This window comes from Psittacula echo (assembly GCF_963264785.1).
Source record: "Psittacula echo genome assembly, chromosome: 23".
Taxonomy (NCBI): domain Eukaryota; kingdom Metazoa; phylum Chordata; class Aves; order Psittaciformes; family Psittacidae; genus Psittacula; species Psittacula echo.
In genome coordinates, this window is record NC_137748.1 from 5,972,269 (window position 1) to 5,991,347 (window position 19,079).

The window sequence follows — 19,079 nt, forward strand, 5'->3', positions numbered from 1 at the left end:
GAAGATGCCTGCAGCTTGCCCCATGGTTGGTCTGGTACCAGAGAGGCTCCTGTTTCACATAAAACACTGCTCCTCACCACAGGCAGGTAGTTTTGTGACCCATCATCCCTTTCAGCTCTGTGTGAGTGCTCACCAGCTCCGAGCAGCGCTGCCCAACATCATCCATCCCACTTGGAAATCCAGGAGGCTCCAGGGACTGCTCTGATCCACAAGGCTTCATTTGCTCTTTGATGAGGAGTTGGTGAGAGGAGCGGGTTAATGGAAGCAAGCTGAAGACACTTGGTTTGCAGAGGACATCCCATCCGATGATGGATGAACCAGGTTACAGAAGCAAGCAGAGCGCTGGAAGGTAACCAAGCCCTCCAAAAGCAGAGCACCAGTCCCTCAAAAGCATCAGGAGGTGATGAGATCCCCTCCTCTTTGCTATCCTTTAGTTGTAGCTCATCAGTGATCACGTATTAGGTACCACAGGAAGCACAGAAACCCCAAACATAAGCCAGGACTGCTCCGTCAGGGCACGTTCCCCATCAAACCGACACCACAGAGCATTAGGAGTCAATCTGGGCGATGTTTTCCCTTTTTGTTCGCTTTGCTGCAGTCAGTGATTATTCTCTCTGTGGTGGCCACACCTCCTGTAAAGGGACTTATTTAGAACATGCTCCTTTGGCTGGGCAAGCTTTCATTTCGGAGAGCTCCATCCCGCCTGGAACGGTGCTGCCTGCACATCCACACCAGCAAGGATGCATAAGTGGGATTTAGGCAGCTTAGTCCATAGACCAGCTCCATATTTTATCACTGGAGTAAGAAGCAATGATGAATAAATCCCATCTAGATTGGATTTGGGAATTACCCAACAACAGCTCAGGAATCTGTTTACGTGGCTTAACAAAGGCAATAAATTAACTCGGGGAACCTGAAGCAAACTCCCCCTCAATCATTCACTTGTTAAAGCCTGGAACAGACACAATCCACGTTCCTCACAACCCCAATTTAAGCTGGTTTTACCCCAAGATAAGACTCCAGGCTCCCAGGCCCTGCTTCCCAGCCCTCAGATAGGGAACCCACATGGTGCAAAGCAGAGGGCTCTGGAGAACTCATCACCCACACTCCTGGGCTGTCTCCATTGATCTTACAACATTGACCACTTTGAGCGGCAGCTTCCTTCCACTCACACCACATCCCTGCGTAACTGTCCTTATGTCATGTGAAATACGAACTATCACACCAAAAAGCACATTCTCAATGGCAAATGCAACTTCTAAAGCAGAGACATGACAAATGGGTTTCTCAAAAGCTGGAAAATTACTCCCCATGCTTTCCCCTTGGAAAAACAAAGCTATTTCTAAGTGTGGCTACGCTGGCATTACAGAAGCTTTCCACACCAAAACACCCTCCCTACGAAAGTCTGTATTTAAAGCAGAAGAGCTCCAAACTCATCCCTCCTGGGATATATGGGTGAGTGGGTCAGGGATAATCAATGCCAGGGCTAATGAAACCATGCCCTTCATTTACCAACCAAAACACATCCACAAAACAGGATGGTTAATGGCACTGCTGGAAGCTCAGAGAGCATTTCTAGCACACACCACCTCTCCTACAGGAATTAGGGTAAAAAAGGATTCAGTCAGATCTCAGATACTCTTGGAGCATTTAACTTGGCCATTTTTGAGCTATGGGAAGAAAGTAACACACAATTCCAAAGAAAGCCCCAGCTCAAAAGCAAACCCACTCAAAGCAAACCAAATGATGCTTTTCCCCCCTCTTCTTCCCCAAGGAATCTCATTTTGCTACAGACCCAATATAGGATGAACTCCAGTGTTTCCAGAGGACTAAGCCCCAAGCACACTGCCCCCAGTGTGGTTTTATCCTGCCCCGCAACAGCCCCTCTGCAGCAAGAGGCAAGGCTCTTGGAGAGGAAAGGCATAAAGCTCCCGTGGAGCCAGGAACAGCCTAGAACAGGAACAACAATAACCCTGGATGAGGTGCTCCGCACGCAGCCGCCGCTTCGGGAGCGGCTGGGTTCAGGTCACTGCTTTTATCATCCGGATGCTGCAGAAACACAGATTTACCAGCATTTAACCCCAAATCACCCTGAGCCACCCCAGTGCTCCTGAGCCAAAGATTCCATAGAGGAACGGAACCATTCCCCTTGGGAAATGACGACTCGTATTGGCTGCACCTTGCTCGGCTCCAGGACCAGCTCCCAGCGCTGAACCGGGTGGAACCGGCCACTGCGGCTTACCATTAACCCGGGCTTTCCAGCCCTCTCTCTAGGACGGGAGGAACACGGCCACATCTTTACCGTTCCGGGCTCTTTTCCTCCCGTGCTGCGCTCATCCCCGAGCCGGGCGGTGCGGGGAAGGAACGGGCAGGTACCTCCATCCTCCACAACAGCCTCTTCCAGCGGCGAGCAGCAATCCTGGCGCTGCTCCGCACCCGCGGAGCCAGCGGTAACAACAACGCGGAGCCGGGAGCAGCCCCAGCTCGTACCCGCTTTGTGCCATCGCCTTTCAATAGATCTTATTGTTCCCTCTCCGCTCCTTCCGTCCTCCCCCCTTCCCGCACCAGTGCCTTTTCCCGGCTATTGCCCAAATAACAACGCGCTGCCCCCCGCCCATTCCCAATTCCCATTCCCGAACACCCCCCCCCCCCCTTTTCCAGCCGTTTTCCCACATCTCCACCAACTCGCTGCCAGCAACACGTTCCCCCCCGGGGAGGGTTACATCAGGCAAGGGGGGGCCGAAACCAGTTTATACCCCCCATATATACACATACACCCGCTCCGCAGGTCACAGCCCGAGTCCCCCCCCCAAGCCATGCGTAGACGGGGCCTATTTAAGACCCCCCAACCACATTCACACCATGCCCCCCCCCGTTACCACAGCGCTTCAACGACCGGTTGTCCTGGTGGGGGAAAGCTGTTTATATTCCCCACGTATACGCATACAACCTGCCCTGCAGCCCCCCCAAACCCCCCCCATAACCACGCGTGGACAGGGCCTGTTTAAACCACCCAGCCCCATTCACACAATGCCCCCCCCGCCTTACAACGACCGGTTATCCCGGGTTGGGGGGGGTCTCACCACACACTAACGCCGTGAGGGGCCACACGCTGCGGCCCTCTCCTCCGCGTCCGCCTCCCCCCGCCCCGTACCCCGCCATGTCCTCGGCGGGCCCGGCCTCACCTCAAAGCGGCTCTTGGTGACGCCGTTCACGTCCCTCCGCATGGCGGGGCAGCGCGGGGCGGCGCCGGGGGCCGCGGGGGGGGTCCCGGTGCTCCGCGGCCTCCGCCCGCCGCGCCTGCTCCGGCCTCAACTTCAACCCAAAACAAAAACACTCCGCACCTGCCAGCAACGCGCCCGCTCATTGGCCAACGCCGGCAAGAACGAGCCCCCACCTACCCCATAAGCCACCGCCCCCCCCACCCCCCCCCGGGTCCTATCGCCCCCCCCGCCCCGCTCCTGCTCCCGCCGCGGGGCACGGCGGGGATGGGGGAGCCCCGGGGTGGGGACGGTGGGAATTAGAGGGTCCCCCCCCTGCCCCGCCGCTCCCTTCCGGGAGCCCGCTGAGTTTGGCCAATCAAAGGGTGAGGCTGGCGCGGCGTCACGGTGATGTCATCCCCGCGGGAAAATCAAGCGTGGCGGGGCTACCCCGCGCCGCAGCGAGCAGACACCGCCGTGTACCAAAGAGGTTTATTGGCGTGTAAAGAAACGCGTTTCTCCGCGATATTGCCCCCAAAAGGGCGCGGTTACAAACCCAGGCGCGTATTTACACCATCAACACATTGTCCTCCAGCCCCCAGGGCCCCTCCAACACCCTGGATCCATTCGGCTTCTGTCTTGTTCACACATTTTGCAGGGTCTTCTCTTTCCAATACTGAAAGATGTAAAATAATCGTGCCACAGAAGCCAAGTTATCTATTAAAAATAAATCTTTTTGTCACAGACCGAGCCCCGACACCTCGGAACAGCCACAGGGTCATGGAGATCATCCCTAAGCACGGCTCTGCTCTGTCTCAGTCACATGATTTATGTCATGGGAAGGGGATGACGTATGAGAACAGGGCACCAAAATGGGGTGAAAAGCATTAAACTGCTGCCATGGTGCTCTCTGAGAGGAGACGTGGTTCCCAAGAGGAGAAATTCAGGATACAGAGCTTTGGTTGGGTGAGATCACTCCTTTCCAACCCATCTGCGTGGTTATTCTGACACTGAGCAGCGTTCCCTTGAATTTCCAGCGTGATTCAGAGCACCAAAAGGCCAAGCCCAAAGAACCCCCCCTTGAAATCCCCAGCGCTGATTGAACACTGCTTTTAAACCTTCACCCATCCCAGAGCAGCTCAAAGGGCTTTGGAAAAGAAAACAAGTTAATAACACCCCCCAAAAGCAGCACACAATGAGGGAGAGCTGGAGCCACTTCCTGCTTCCAGGAAGACCACTTCCAGGGGGTCTGGAACTGCAACCCTGGATGAGTTTCTTCCCTCCATCCTCTGCAGTCCCACAGCTCCAACACATTTGCTCCAGGTTGACTTTGACTTCCTTCGATTTACCACATTCCCATCTTCTTGGTGCATGGGAGATGTGAAGGGGGGAAGCTACAGGCTGCAAACCAGGAAGAGGAAATGGTGGGAAATACAAGGGAAAGCAATGCAGGGGCTTGGGGAAATTCAGGCTCCTGAATTCCACTGAAGGCAGGAGGAAGAGGAGTAAAATCCCTACAAGTAAAGCTTTGAATAAGCTTTAAAGCAGCAACTTGTTGGGAGCCGACTGGGAATCTCTGTGGAATCTTCCCCCAAACATGAAATTTTCCCATTCCCACTGAGAAAACCCTGGCTTCTGGGAATCAATAGCAAAATCCCCTGGGAGCAGGTACATGATGCAGAAGATGCGCTCCCAGAACTCTGATTTCCTGCATTCCTCCTCAGTGAATCACACGGAACTGCCTGGCAAAATAAAACCCTCTCCTGAGTCTCTTTTCCTTTCAGGGACCACAAGATAAGGCTATAAAGGATGCCTGAGTCATGCTCCCAATTCCAGTCAAAAGAGGAAAAATTGCCATCTTTGAGGGAAATCCCTGCTCTGCCACAGCTCTGTTCCCACGAAGGGCAGCCAGGGGTGCTTTTCCAGCAGGGATATGAGGCAGCAGCACTTGTGAGCGGTACCAGAATCACCAGAAACAAAGGGAAAACAAAGCAAACCCCCACATGAAACCCTGGAGGGTTCAGGAACCGGGACAAGGCCCGTCTGTGGCCATGACCACACACAAGGCATCCTATTGCCATCACTGGAAGCATTCATAGTGGGGATGCACTGTGGGCAGGACCAGGATGCAGGTCACCAGCTCCAGGGATGCACTGGGGGAAGCTCCAAGCTCAAGCCAACAGAGTCCCTTTTCCAGTCAGATTTGCTCCAACATTCCTCAGCTTCACCAGCTTTCCAGGGCAGAGCAATTCCCAAGTTCCTGAGGCTCTCTGGGCTCTGCATCACACCAGTAGAACTGAGGCATTCCGGCACCATTGAATAAATAGGTAAACCAGAAGGGAAGTCCAACACAGACAGCAATCCTTCCTCACCAGGCTGGGGATTGAATCCTGCTATCCATCAGAGCACGCAGCGGGATTCAGATCAGGGGAAGCTGAAGTTGCTCAGCCCCACACTGCCTTGGGCATTGAATGAGGAAATGCCACAGGCATCATATCAGACCATATTGTTCTCTTTTCCTTCCAATCATCCTTTAAAAATCCAGCCCCAAAATCAAACTTCCTTGATACAAAAGTAACTTGATTCCAAGCGGGATGAGGGGAAGAGGGACTCAGACTCTCCAGAACAGCCCATGATTCCGCTTGCACCACTCTGGGGTCTGCTCCCATGCTCACACACACTTTGCTTCACACCCATTAACTCCAATGGGGTTATTAATACTTCTTAAAACCACGTGTAAGCACCAGCAGGGTGAAGGCCACAGTCAGGACCTGGATCCCGAGGGAGCTGCTGGCACTGGCGCTTTTCTTTGTCTTTGGAGATCCTTGGGAATACTTTTTGTTCCCCCCTTTTCACACACAGCCTGTTCAGCAGCATGGCAGGTTTGCAAGGGGGATCTGGAACCTGCAGGGCCTGCAAGAGAACATCTCTTCCAGACATTAGGGATATCAGTTACCAATCAGAGCCACATCCATGAGATCATCGTCCTCCTCTCCTATGAGGAACTCGGGGCTGGCGCGGGGCGGGCGCTCAGCCGCAAGGATGGAGCTGCTGCCCATGGCCAGGGGCTGCTCAGCCGAGATGGGCGACTTGGACCAGCTCTCTGGCTTCAGGCTGTGCGACTTCTTTTTGTCCCTGTCCTTCTCCCGCTCCCGCTCCCTGTCCCGGTCTTTGTCTTTCACTTTCTTCTTCTCTTTTTTATGCTTCTTATGTTTCTCGGCGCTGTACTCGGGTAAGGGCCGGATGCCATCGTCGGAGCTGGGGCTGTTCTGGTAGGATTTCTCTGCTATGGAGGAGCCCGACTCGCTCTCGCTGTCGATGTTCTGGGGAGTGTATGCAGGGGACTTGCTGTGGCTGGGAGAGCAGCGCTCGTGCTTTGGGGTTGAGCCGCTGATGAGAGGGGACCCATAGCTTTTGGAAGAAGCCATCTGAGGCCTGAGGCTGTCCCCACCTCCTTCCCCAGGTTTCTGCAAAGTGACTTTGGCTTTAATGCTGGGGGAACCACCATCGTGTTTGCTGATGATGATTTTGGCCACTCCGGTGCTTCCGACGCTTTTGGAATCCGAAGTCTTCTTGGAAGAGTCAACAGATCCCCCAGAAACAGAGACTTTAGATTTCTCTTTGTCACTCTTCTCACGTTTGCCCTGGAATTCCCCTCCAGACATGTTGTGTTTGGAGGACATCGTATGGCTTGAGGAATTGGAACTTGGCCCCATTTGTCCATCCATTGGGTCATCTCCACCAGGCCCGCTCGTGACAACCCCGTGTTTAAGCTTGTCTATGACTGCAGTCAGAGATGGCTTCTTGTTTCTGCTTGGAGACTTGCCTTTGGAGCTTCCATGCTGGTTTTGAGATGAAGACATGGAAGACCCACTGGACGAAAAGGAAGATGAGGACGTCGTCGAGGAATTTGATGAAGGAGGTGGTTTCTGAGACATCGACCCAGAGGATCCCATTCCTGAAGACGACTTCATACTTGAGCTTGAGCTGGTCCCAGACATGTGGGAGCCTCCAGAACCTGAACTGATCGGTGACTTCGCTTTAGATGATGGGGGAGTACCTGGGACAGGTTTCATGGGAGAAGCAAGCTTCTCGGAACCTCCCGAGGGTCTCGAATGAGATGGGGAGATGTTTGGTTTACTCATGGACGGGTTCATAAGTGACGATGGCTTTCCTTGAGGTTTCATCTTGGTGCTTCCAGAGCCGCTGCTGAGGCCGTGTTTGGTGATGGGGGAGGATCCCGGTTTTCCCACTGACTGGGCTGAGCTTTTGGACTGGCCTGAACTCGAGCTGCCTTGGCCTGAGTAGAGGCTGCTGCTCATCTTGGAGCTTGAAGACCCTTCCGATTTGCTGCTTTTCATCTTGCCTGAGGTTGAAGAGGAGGAAGAAGAGGAGGAGGAAGAAGAATGGCTGTGATGGCTTTTGCTGCTGGAGGAGGTGACGGAGCCGCTACTTGTGTATTGCCCGTGTGAAGAAGGTTTGCCAACAGTCACTGTTCCTTTAGGGATCTGAATGGTGATTTTGGGGATAGGAGGAGTAGCTACACCAGGAGGAGTCTGAGATCTGCCCGAACTCCCAGGAGACTTGGACCCACCTGTGCTTGCTGGAGGTGTGAAAGGCCTGTTGGATGAACTGTGAGATGGGGATTTCCCATCTGTCTCCTGCTTCTTACGCTTGGGAAGTTTCTCTTTACTTTTGCCATCACTGGAAGGCGTCCGGCTGCGCTTCCCAGGCTTCCCATCTATCCCGGCTCCTGCCATGTTACTTCCAGAGCCATTGCCTTCCTTTACCCGTTTCTGAGACTTCTCCTTCCCTAAATCCCCTGTGTTCAGCAGAGGGCTCTGCCCTCCGCTGTGGTGCTCCATGATGTCCGAGGACCCCAGTGCTTTGCTTGCAGCTGCAATAATACTAAAGTCTACTGTGTCGGACTGAGTGCTCCCCTTGAATTTATTGTCCCCCCCATCACCCCCCAAGACTTGCACCCCCAAAGTAGTAAGAGCCTGGGATGCATAACCCTTGAAATCATCCGTGTCTCCACTCTGGCTGCTCTCATCAAAGTATTCCTCCCCAAAGCCGCTTTGACTCTGACTGTTGAGCAAGTCAGGGTTGAAATCTACACCATCAGGAAAGAAATGGTTTGAGGAATCACTGTTGGGGCTGACGGCAGCGTCCGCAATCAGGTCTGCAGGGTCTGTGTATGGGTTCTCGCTGGCATTGCTCTGAAACACATCTGGGTCAAAGAGGGCACTTTGTGAATGGCCTGAACTGGAAGAGTCCCTCACTGGAGTACCAATGGGTGGACAGTCCTCAGTCGTGGTGGGGAGCTTGGAAGCCTCCTCTGCTATGTCCGAGAGGATGTCGGTGACGTCGGCTCCAATGCTGTCCGAGCTGGAGAGCCGAACCATCCTCTGAATGCTGGGCTGCGTGTGAGGGATGGGCTGGGGGTATGTAGCAGGAGGAGTGCTGCACTGGCTGGGGGCTGGAGTAATGTGGGGGGTGTCCAGGGTATCTGCAGTCATGTTGACATCAAAAATGGGGTTCTGGGAGTCAACATCCATTGAGAAGAGCTCCCTTTGGAAGTCATCCTCAGTCTGATGCTTGGGTTTGTCGGCTGGTGCGCGGGACTTTTTTTTCTTCTGCTTATTCCCGCCAGGAATTTCCATCCGGGGGGAGCCAGAGGAAGAGTTTTGCCTCTCCAGAGGGCTGCTCCCATACAGGCTGGAGAAATCCTGAGGGGGATTCTCTTTCAGAAGGTTCATGAGCATGGGGTGGTTCTTGGTGTTGCTTGCTGGGGAGGATACTGGTGGTGGTGTGTGGTGGGGAGGGGTTGGGCTTGAGCCAATGGCTGAGCCCACATTGCCTGTGATCTGCAATAAACTGGTGAGAATTGGGTTCTGAGACACTTTGCTGAAGTCCTCCCCATGGCTCCCCACCGAGTCATGCCTCTCTTTCATGCTTATGCTCATGTTAAACAAAGTAGTGATGGGACCCCCAGGAAAAGTGTTGGTTGGGGTAGTGGTACCGCTCAGGGGGTTGGTGCCTGTGGTCATGCCATACCCTGGGCTGCTGGCTGGGGGGAGGTTTTTCTTCACCATATCTTCAACTGTCTCTGCAATGAGGGATAAGGCTGGCGTGTCAGCTTGAATCGTTTCTGCTTTCCTCCGGATTGCTCTCATGGTGACAGGGATGGACATACACCTGCAAGACCCAGCACAAAGGGGTTAGTGTGTGTTCTGCTGCCCTATGGCAATGTTCAACAAGACCTTTACACAACTTGATTCTCCCCCTCTATTCTGCTCTGCTCTGGGGAGATCCCCCTGCAGTCCTGTGTCCAGCTCTGGAGCAACAGCACAAGAGGGACACGGAGCTGCTAGAGTGAGCCCAGAGGAGGCCATGGAGATGCTGCGAGGGCTGGAGCAGCTCTGCTCTGGAGCCAGGCTGAGAGAGCCTCTGACGTTCTGCAAGCAGAAGCAGCCACTCTCATTGCAAAGTCCTGCACAGTGCCCTGCTCCCATTCTGCTGTGTTCCAAACAGTGGAGGAACCTTGGTGAAAGGTCTGTGTAAAGACAAACTGCTGGGAGCTATTCCATGTCTTCTAAGACTCAAAAAGCAGCTATCTCCACAAGAAGGCACCTGGACATGCATCCAAATGTAAGAAACTACAGTTGAATGCTTGGAATTGGGTTTTCAATAGGTCTTCAGCTTTCCTCTCATCCAAACCATCACTTTCAAGGACTCACCCCCACACAGCACATCTCCAAACCCACCAGGGTAAATGTGAGATAGACACAGAGTACATCTGTATGAGCTGGAGTTCCTGGTAGCACAGAAACCCTTGGCTTACCTTTGCACAACCTTGGCAATGAAATCATCTGTACAGATCAGAGCATCAGACAGCCCCTTGTAGAGCTTACAGTTCACATGAGTGGAGTCCTGCACATCCATTACCACTACAAGAGAGGAGGAGGTTGGAAGAGATCAAACTCCTGATTACAGTGGAAGGAAACTTTGCCACCCTTCCCATAAACACGCTCTTGCTCTTCCTGATTCCACTTACCACAGACCAGGGAGTCATTCACAGGATGCTGAAAGGAGACACTGAAACAGGAGTCAGAGAGCGGGCAAACTTCAAACTGCAGGATCCCAGGGGAATCTGAAAGACATGGAGACATGGGAGCTGTTCAACTAGGGAACACGGGGCATGAACCAGAGTCACCAGCTTGATACACCCATATAGAAAGAAAGGGAAAAGCAGAGGGAAAAGGAAAGCATAGGCCTCATTTCCTATTCCTACACCTGGGCCCATCACCCAGGGTTCCTCATCCCCACCTGCTGCACCCACCTTCCTTCAACACCGTCCTCTTGACACAGCTGCCGATGAGGGTGTTATAGGCCACCTGGTGCCGGATGAGGCTGAGGATGAGTGGGACCCGGCCTGGGTGCTGGAAGGCGATTTTACTGATCAGAGTTCCTTGGAGGCTTCTTCCATCTGGGAGAGGAGCATCTTTGTTCAGAAAGTAACAGTGCTGCTGTCCTGGAAGAGCCTGACAAACAATTCCTGCTTTACTCCAACTCCTGCTGGGTACAAGGCAGTAACAGACCTCCAGGAAGGAAAAGCAAGCCCCAGATGCAAGGGACACCAAAGCCACCTTTCTGGGTGAAATGACTAACAAGAAAGGCACAGCCTTCCAATCTGAATAAGCAAAACATGATTTTTGGCTCCTCAGAAGTACCAGAGCTGAACAGTATTCACTGTCCCCCCTAAACTGCTTTCATACAGTGCGGCAGCCCTTCAGAGGAAGAGAGAAACCCTCTGAAGTTAACAAGAGATCCATCATTGACAGATTTAAGAACTACAATTTCTCCTACTTCCGAGGGGAGACTGAGATGAGCTCTTAGGCAGAAGCTCTTCCCTGTGAGGGTGCTGAGGCGCTGGCACAGGGTGCCCAGAGAAGCTGTGGCTGCCCCATCCCTGGCAGTGTTCGAGGCCAGGTTGGACACAGGGGCTTGGAGCAAGCTGCTCCAGTGGAAGGGGTCCCTGCCCGTGGCAGGGGTTGGAGCTGGAGGAGCTTTAAGGTCCCTTCCAACACAAACCAGGCTGGGATTCTATGATTCTAATTACTGTGGTCTGTACCTGAATTCCAACGCTTGGTTGTAAAAAGATACTTACTGCATAGAAGTGCATATTGTGGTTTAAAGGTACTGGATCAGCCTCCTTGGATAACTCAAACTGTGTGATCAGCTCATACAAGGGTACAAATGTTGGTGGGGTGTCGAACAAAGGAATACCTGAGGGCACAAGATGGCACAGAATGATAGCACCAGGGAGGCAGAAGGAGAAGGTGGGCCACAGAAGGTGCTACCATAGAGGAAACCTATCCAGGTTTTCCTGACAACAGCACAAAACCTCAAGCCATTTTCCTGTCACACGTCCAAAACAAGCAGCAGTTTATGAATAAGAACCTGGGGAGCAGCTATGAGACAGATCTGTCACCCACCTGTGCAGCCCTGAAGCTTCTGAATGAAAGCTCGAGACACTGGGATGGGACGTGGGAATTTCAGGAAGAAACAAGCTGGTAGATCCACACTGTTGGCACTGGTGATGGATGAGAACGACGGAGTTCTGAAACAGTGGATTAACACAGGATCTTATCAGACATAGGGCATGGCTTTGGCTTCTGCTATCAACACCACACAGCAATTTCCTGTTTGCTCCAACCCAAGCAGGCTGTTAGATCTTAACAATTCAGGTATGCCTCAAAAGCATGTCACATGCCTGAAATAGGGATTTCTTGGCTAAAGACAGTGCCATGATGCACTGACATCACACAGCCATCTCCCCACTCCAACTCCAACAGAGGCCTGAGTGTTGAACGTGGACCTAAACCAGGGTGCTGAGCACTGTGTCCTTTGCTTACCCTTTGCTGTCAACTGGATGGGAGCCCATGATGAGCGGGGCAATTGGAAGTTTGTACATGGCCATGGTGCCCTCAATGGTGACCGACACGTTCATCCCCAGCGAGCGAGGGACTGCGAGAGGGAGCAAGAAACAAACACAACAATAAACCCAGAGCAGCTTTATGTGAGAAACATCACTGTGTGGAAATCATGGAGTCACAGAGTGGTTTGGGTTGGAACGGACCTTAAAGCTCCTCCAGCTCCAACCCCTGCCACGGGCAGGGACCCCTTCCACTGGAGCAGCTTGCTCCAAGCCCCTGTGTCCAACCTGGCCTTGAGCACTGCCAGGGATGGGGCAGCCACAGCTTCTCTGGGCACCCTGTGCCAGCGCCTCAGCACCCTCACAGGGAAGAGCTTCTGCCTAAGAGCTCATCTCAGTCTCCCCTCTGGCAGGTTCAAGCCATTTCCCCCCTTGAAATATCTTACTTCCTCCACAAGGCAGTTTCCAGCATTCACTTTGTCACTAAACTGGCCTACAGCCAAACTACTTTTACTCCCTAATGTTCTGGTTTTCTCTTGCAAGGTGAACCAATTGCATCATTCTTAAAAGAGACTCCAAATACATTTGTAAGTTTGTAGTATGCTCTTTATAATGCAAAACAAATCATGATTTCGGACACTTTCACCCTCTCCTCTCCCAAGAGCAGCCTCAGCTTGAATAACTGCTTGGTTTTGTCATTTTAGTGAGACACAGATATCCATGTACATGCATAAAACTTCATCTTCAAGTAAGATGGCAGAGACACAACAAAACAGAACCCATGTTAAGGATGAAGTTCACCCTAAGGAAAAAGGCTCTGTGTGCACCCCATCCCCCTTGGTAGCACTCTGGTCTGAACCCCAGAACAGCCACAAGAAGATGGTCACCAGCATTTCCACAGGGGCTTATTGAACCCGTGTCCTCTGCAAGTCAACCCCTGACTGTCCTGTACGACAGGGTGACAGCAGAAGGCAGTGAGACTGCTAGAGCTGTCTTCTTTTCTCCTCCAAGCAGCAGCAGCAGCCCTCACTGAAGCTGACCTACCATTGTTCTCATGCAAAATAACAGGGGCTCCAGAGCCATCTTCAAACAAATCATAGGGCGAGACGTAATATTTGAGGTTCATCAGGAGACCTGTGGGAGAGAAGCTGCTGAACTTGAGGGTACAAGTCACCCTGAGCACTATGAACCCCCACAGCCACACAGCATTCACACTGAACCACAGCACACACCAAGCAGAGCTGTCACCTTGAAGAGCTGTGCTCTGCTGGCAGACACAGATGTGTCCATCTGCATGGTTTTGTAAAGCAAACCCGGATCTCTGCATCACGTGGGACTCACACTTAACCTTGTCCCTCTTTGCTTGGCATTTCCCACTAATTTCCAGCAGCTCAGGTGAAATCAAAGTCCATAAAAGGGACTCTGAAAAAAGTAAGTTTGCTTCTTTCCTTTTTTAAGCACTAATCAAAGGTACCTCCACTCCTGGGGGTGAGATAGCCAACGCTGCCATGGAGAATCTTGTCCAACGGATTGGCATTGGTGGCTTGCCTGCAAGAAAGACGACCACAAGTCTGTAACAAGCCAGAGTCATACCTGAAGCCAAAATCCAGTCCCACTGATCTTAAACTTCACAGCATGGCTGTTTGCCCAGACTCTACAGCAGTAAAAGAGGGTCAAATGGTTCCCAGTTTCTTACTGTAAGCCACGTTACCACTGATCCATCCAGTTACAAACTTCATTTTTTGCCTTTTAGACTTTCTTGCAATCGAGTTCTGCAGTTAAGAAGGAATTGCTAGAAAGCTCCTTTCTCATTCCCTTGCTACTATAGGCCCTCTATAGCCTCAGCATCTTCTTAGCAGCAATGATAGACTAGACAAGCACTGATGGGACACTTCCCACATAAGCAGGATGTAGCGCAATCAGAATCAGCCAACACGATGCAGTGTTAGTAAGAAAACCCAAACCAACAACAAACCCCAAACCATACAGACGTCCTTACCAGTACATGCCTGCCATTTTTGAGAGATCCAGCTCTAAGGACTGCAGAGCCAAGTACATTTTAGTTTTCAGCTTGCTGGGGAGAAGAAAAACGACAAAACAATGTAAGAACAAAGGAAAAGGAACTGTGCAAAGAAGTGCAGGCTGAGAAGCTGCAGGCCTTGCCCTCAGCTTGAGCCTTTAGACTTGATAACTTGTCACACTGCAGCTCCACCTCACTTGAAACCTTCCCTACCCACGGCACAAGTGCAAACCATGGTGGGGAGTTCAGGGGGCTCACACACAATGAATATTTCAGCACAGAAGTAAAACTCATACATTTATTTTATACATGTTGTGGTAAATAAATACATTCTAGACTTACTTGTCTCCTGGCAGCTTATACAGGTTCACCAGTCCCCTCAGATGCTTAGAAAACTCATCAAAGTTCTTCTCTCTGAAAGGCAAAGTTAAGATGCATTCAAACTTGTAACACACAAGGGTTTGTTTTAAAAGGTTACTTTAATACAGACGCTAAGTCACTTCAGAAAAGACTTTTGCTACACGGAAGCTACAAATTATGTTCTCTGCATGGTCCAGCTTTACTGATTCTGAGGAATGTTGCCCTGTGGCTTTGAAGATAACTGGGCACAGCACTCAGGATCAGAAGGAGCTGAACCAAAGCCAGAAAACCCGCTGAAGACATGGAGAGACTTTGTGGAAAAGAAATAGTTCTGAAACATTTTGCATTTCCAGACCTAAACCAGCATGGGATCATTTCTGCAAAGAGAGGCTGCCAAAAACACAACAAACTCTTGATGCTCACCTCAGATGCTGCACCAGTTCTGGACAACTCTGAAAAGGCAAGAACACAGAATGAGATCAGTGGCAGTGCAGTGATTTCAGACCCTGTGCAGCACAGCAACTGCGAAACATCAGCACAGGAACATTCTTGAGCAGCACCTTTTCCTGAGCAGCAACAGAGTGCTCACAACTCCATGCTGCTCCAGCTCCAGTTCTGTCCCTCAGCTCCTCTGGGACAGATTTAAGCACTTCTCTTTCTGCTTAAACAACTCATTTGAAACAAACTTTTGAAATCATGACGCTTTCAGTTGAAAACTGTAATCTTCTACAGAGGTACTAAAAACTGCTCTGTTCTCAGAAGAGTGGCCAATACAAGCATCAAGTTCAAACTCTCCTCCATGTACAGGAAGGAAATAAAGTAATTTTCTTTCAGCATTCCACATTTTAGTACTTCCCATTTGCAGATCTCAGTTTTCTAAGCTTATTTTCCTTATCCTGCTTCCAGAAACACAGTGAAAACGCCCACAGCTGATTTTGGCAGCTGTAAAACCACTCAGAGGGAAAGAGAGACCAGCAGTAAACTGATCCTGCACATGTACCTCAATCAGGCTAACCCACAGGAATTACTCATGGAGGATTTCCCTTTCCACTAGAACAAGCAGTAAAGGTGTAAGGTAGGTGTATACATTAAATATAATCCATTTCCTGTGCTCAAAGCAAAGGGAGTCAAAACCACGCAGGCATCACCCTCACCTTGGTCAGTGATACATACCACAGGGTTTTCTCCATGGTGAGCCACCTTGACATCACACAGCAGCCCTGTAGGATCTAACTGGACTTCCACATAGAACATGTCTGAAGTGATGTAACATTCAGTGCCATTGGCACTAAGGTGAGATCCCAGGCTTCCATGCAAAGCAAAACAGAAATTGCCATGAGATGCACACAAAAAAACAGCCAAAGCAGCAGTGAGAGTATGATGGGTACAAAGGAACAGGGAAAGCCTTTGCTGTCAACTAAAGGAGAAGACCTACCCATTTTGTCTAGCTATAGACTCCAGGCGATCTGTCATGGCAGGCAGAGAAGATACTAGATGGGGAGGGCAAAAAACAAGGCTTAGTGAAATGATTCAACACCTCTCCAGGAATGAGACATCAGCACCAAATCCAACCTCAACCAGTTCCTCCCTCCCATGTCTGCTCATACCTTCACATGTGCAACATGAGCTGCACTCAAAACACAAGCAGAACAACTTGAACAGAGAGAACCAAATGTTCCCAGAACTGCAAGGAGAGAAGGGATTTTATCCTCCCAGTGGAATTCAAGTCTGTTTTCAGAAGAGTGGCTAGGCCAATGTAAAGAGCAAGTTCAAACTCTCATACAGGTGCAGAAAAGGAAATTAAAGCCATTCCTTTCACCACTCCATGTTTTAGTACTTCCCACTCACAAGTTTTCTACTTTCACAACAGAAGCACCACAGACAATCTCCAGGCACCGAGAGGAGGTGCCCAAACATGAGCACACACACAGGAGGAACACAGTGAGATGTGCCAGCAGACACCTCGCTGCTCTCCTGGTTCGGAGGCCTCTCGCTGCTGAGCACAGGATGCACCAACCTTTCAAGGCCTTCTGCAGTGTCTCCAAGCAGCTCACTAGGTGCTGGTGCCCCCCCGAGTTCATCACAACGCGCTTTTCCTTAGTCAGAGAGAAGAGAAACAGCTTTTTGTGCCTCACTCAGTAACAGGAGTTACTGCCATTGTGGTTCAGTCAAGGGAGGTTTGCTGAGGTAATGAAAAGCTGATTAATTTCCTCCCCAAATTACAGCTGCATTTTGATTCCTGTAGGAGAACGCTATCTGCTTTGGAAGAAGGGAACAAAGGCAGGCCTGGCATTGATTTATTTGCTTTTAAGCAACTTGCTCATCTGGAAGAACAGACTGGAGCAACTTTTAAATAGGCATAAGCTAAGAGTTACACGAGAGGCAACACAGAAACAAGGAGTCAGGCACATTTTTAACACCTCAGTGCATACAGAAGCGGTTGTTGTAGCTCTTCCCTGCCTCCTGCTCCTCCTTCCCTGCACTATTTCAAGCCCTCATTTGCCAAAGCCAATGCTGAGTTTGGAACATCACTGACTGGGAGCAAATTGCTTTACAAAACCCAAAATCCCCAAAGAGCAAGGGGCAGCCCTTTGAAGAGGTCTAACAAAGCAACACCACCATTGCCGCTCCAGGAACTCCAGAAAGCTCCTGCTCAGACCCCAACACCTCTCACCGTGACTTGACGCACTAACTTCATGGTTTCTGTCCAAGGCCTGTTCTGGTTGTACTTTGCATGGAGTCTTTCCAAGAGGGTGCTCATCTTGTTCAGCTTCTCCGTCTCTGTAAGACAGGGGACTCTTGAGAACATAGAACAAGACAACACTTGAAGTGCTACAAATAAAACAGTTGGGCGGTTGGAATGAAAAGCCTTTCTACCTTTAAGCTAAATGTGATTTCATAAAACATATTGACTGCTGACTTCTCCCCATGATCTCAACTTGCAGGCTCTCTCACAAGCTGTCAAAACCTCAAGGACCATAAAACGAAGATACATGGTCTGAGACAGAAGCTTTCCTGCAACAGTGTACAAAACACTTACAAAAGTGAGGTTAAGCTTTGTTTCCTGCATTCCCCTTCACTATTCTTACTTCCAATCCTTCAACTTCTTTACATTGAAGATCCTCACAGACCCTTCCCTCACCAAACACTCAGCCACATTGGTACAAGTGCCAGTTGTGATGGGTTCTGTGAGCAGACACACTCCTGCCCCACACTGGTGCAAGACACAGGCCTGGAGGCTCCTCAGTGCTGCTCTAGGGTCAGGGCACGGTTCTGAAAGCAGCAGCAGCAGGCAACTGGACGGGGCACAGATCTCCACCAACCTCAAACCAACTCAAGCTTACAAAACACTTCTCACATCCCATAGACTCCCATCTGCAATGTGTGAGTCTACAAGCTATTAGAGAAAGTTCCACTGTTAGGAACAATATCTCCCTGACAGGAGAAAAGGATGGATAGAGGGTCAGTGACTAACCAAATACCAGGCATTGACCAGTTCAGCTAACACAGTTGAGGACTCCTGGACACTGACAACAGGCTGTCAGCCCCATGTCCTGGTGGCTTCAGAAGGGAGCTTTCATCACCTCTCTGGGCACCCTGGGCTGGTGATAAAGTGCTTCCTGGTGCTCAGGTGAAGCTTTTAATTTTGCACACATGGCCTACAGTTCCCATCTGAAGGGAGCTCTGCTGCCCCTGCTTTAGGCTCTCCTCAAGGTATTTACATATTGATAAGATCCTGTTAAGCCCAGGGAAAATGAAAGAACTGCGAGATCACAGAACCCCAGCCTGGTTTGGGTTGGAAGGGGCCTTAAAGCTCATCCAGCTCCAACCCCTGCCACAGGCAGGGACACCTTCCACTGGAGCAGCTTGCTCCAAGCCCCTGTGTCCAACCTGGCCTTGAACACTGCCAGGGATGGGGCAGCCACAGCTTCTCTGGGCACCCTGTGCCAGCACCTCAGCAGCCTCACAAAGAAGCTCCTATCAAAGCTGGAGCCTCACGACCGCAGCACGAAGCCACACAGGCCCGGCGGGGGGGGGGGGGAGGGAAGCAGGAGAAAGCCCGTGGCCCTCCCTTCTCCTCCTCCTGTGTAGGCCCCTCAGCCCCAGCCCATCACCGGTGCCTCAGAAACGCCACCGCCCCCCCCCCCGCCGTCTCCTCACAGAGCCGGCGGGAAGCCCCAGCGCCCGCCGCGCCCCGCTCCCTTCACTCACCCTCAGTGCCGCCTGGCGCCGCCTTCATGCTGCGGCCGGGGCTGTGCGGCCCGCAGCGGGGCCGCGGCGATCGCGCGGGGAGCGGAGGGGAAGGGGGACGGGACGGGGCTGGGCGGGGAGCCGCGGCCGGGCCCCTCCGGCCTCACACGGCGGCAGCCGCCATGGCTACGGGAGCGCGCGCAGGGGCGACCTCACGCCCTCTCGCGAGAGCACCGCGTACACAGGAGAGGGCTGTGAGAGTGCAAGCTCCGCCCCCTCCACCCGTCCAATGAGCTTTCTGTGGGAGCAGCGCAGCTCTCGCGAGAACACGAGTGCGCACCGCCCCCCCCCCCCCACCAACCTTTATCAC

At 51.7% G+C, this 19,079-nt stretch overlaps 2 protein-coding genes across 4 annotated transcripts in view; both read right to left on the reverse strand.

The window, feature by feature from the left end:
- FBXL20 (F-box and leucine rich repeat protein 20) overlaps positions 1 to 3,350 on the reverse strand; it is a 34,411-nt gene extending 31,061 nt beyond the window's left edge. For both annotated transcript variants that reach the window (XM_080633513.1, XM_080633512.1), the window contains exon 1: positions 3,186 to 3,350. In XM_080633513.1, the coding sequence (XP_080489639.1) occupies positions 3,186 to 3,227 (42 nt within the window). In that variant the 5' untranslated portion in view covers positions 3,228 to 3,350. The remainder of the gene's footprint in view (positions 1 to 3,185) is intronic.
- Positions 3,351 to 3,695: 345 nt separating this feature from the next.
- Positions 3,696 to 18,914, reverse strand: MED1 (mediator complex subunit 1). Of its 2 annotated transcripts, XM_080633647.1 has the most exons (17): positions 18,731 to 18,914; positions 17,193 to 17,299; positions 16,536 to 16,614; positions 15,954 to 16,008; positions 15,692 to 15,824; positions 14,942 to 14,970; positions 14,501 to 14,572; positions 14,138 to 14,212; positions 13,613 to 13,686; positions 13,183 to 13,272; positions 12,119 to 12,230; positions 11,699 to 11,823; positions 11,371 to 11,489; positions 10,543 to 10,744; positions 10,258 to 10,353; positions 10,045 to 10,150; positions 3,696 to 9,398 (listed from the first exon to the last, which is right to left on the reverse strand). In XM_080633647.1, exons 1-17 carry the CDS (start codon positions 18,756 to 18,758, stop codon positions 6,149 to 6,151), a joined length of 4,752 nt encoding a protein of 1,583 aa, XP_080489773.1. In that variant the 5' UTR covers positions 18,759 to 18,914; the 3' UTR covers positions 3,696 to 6,148. The 2 variants fall into 2 exon arrangements, with proteins under 2 accessions (XP_080489773.1, XP_080489774.1); XM_080633648.1 differs by lacking the exons at positions 13,613 to 13,686; positions 14,138 to 14,212; positions 14,501 to 14,572; ... (4 more) ...; positions 17,193 to 17,299; positions 18,731 to 18,914 and adding an exon at positions 13,387 to 13,573 and having other exon boundaries at positions 13,183 to 13,286.
- Positions 18,915 to 19,079: the final 165 nt, after the last annotated feature.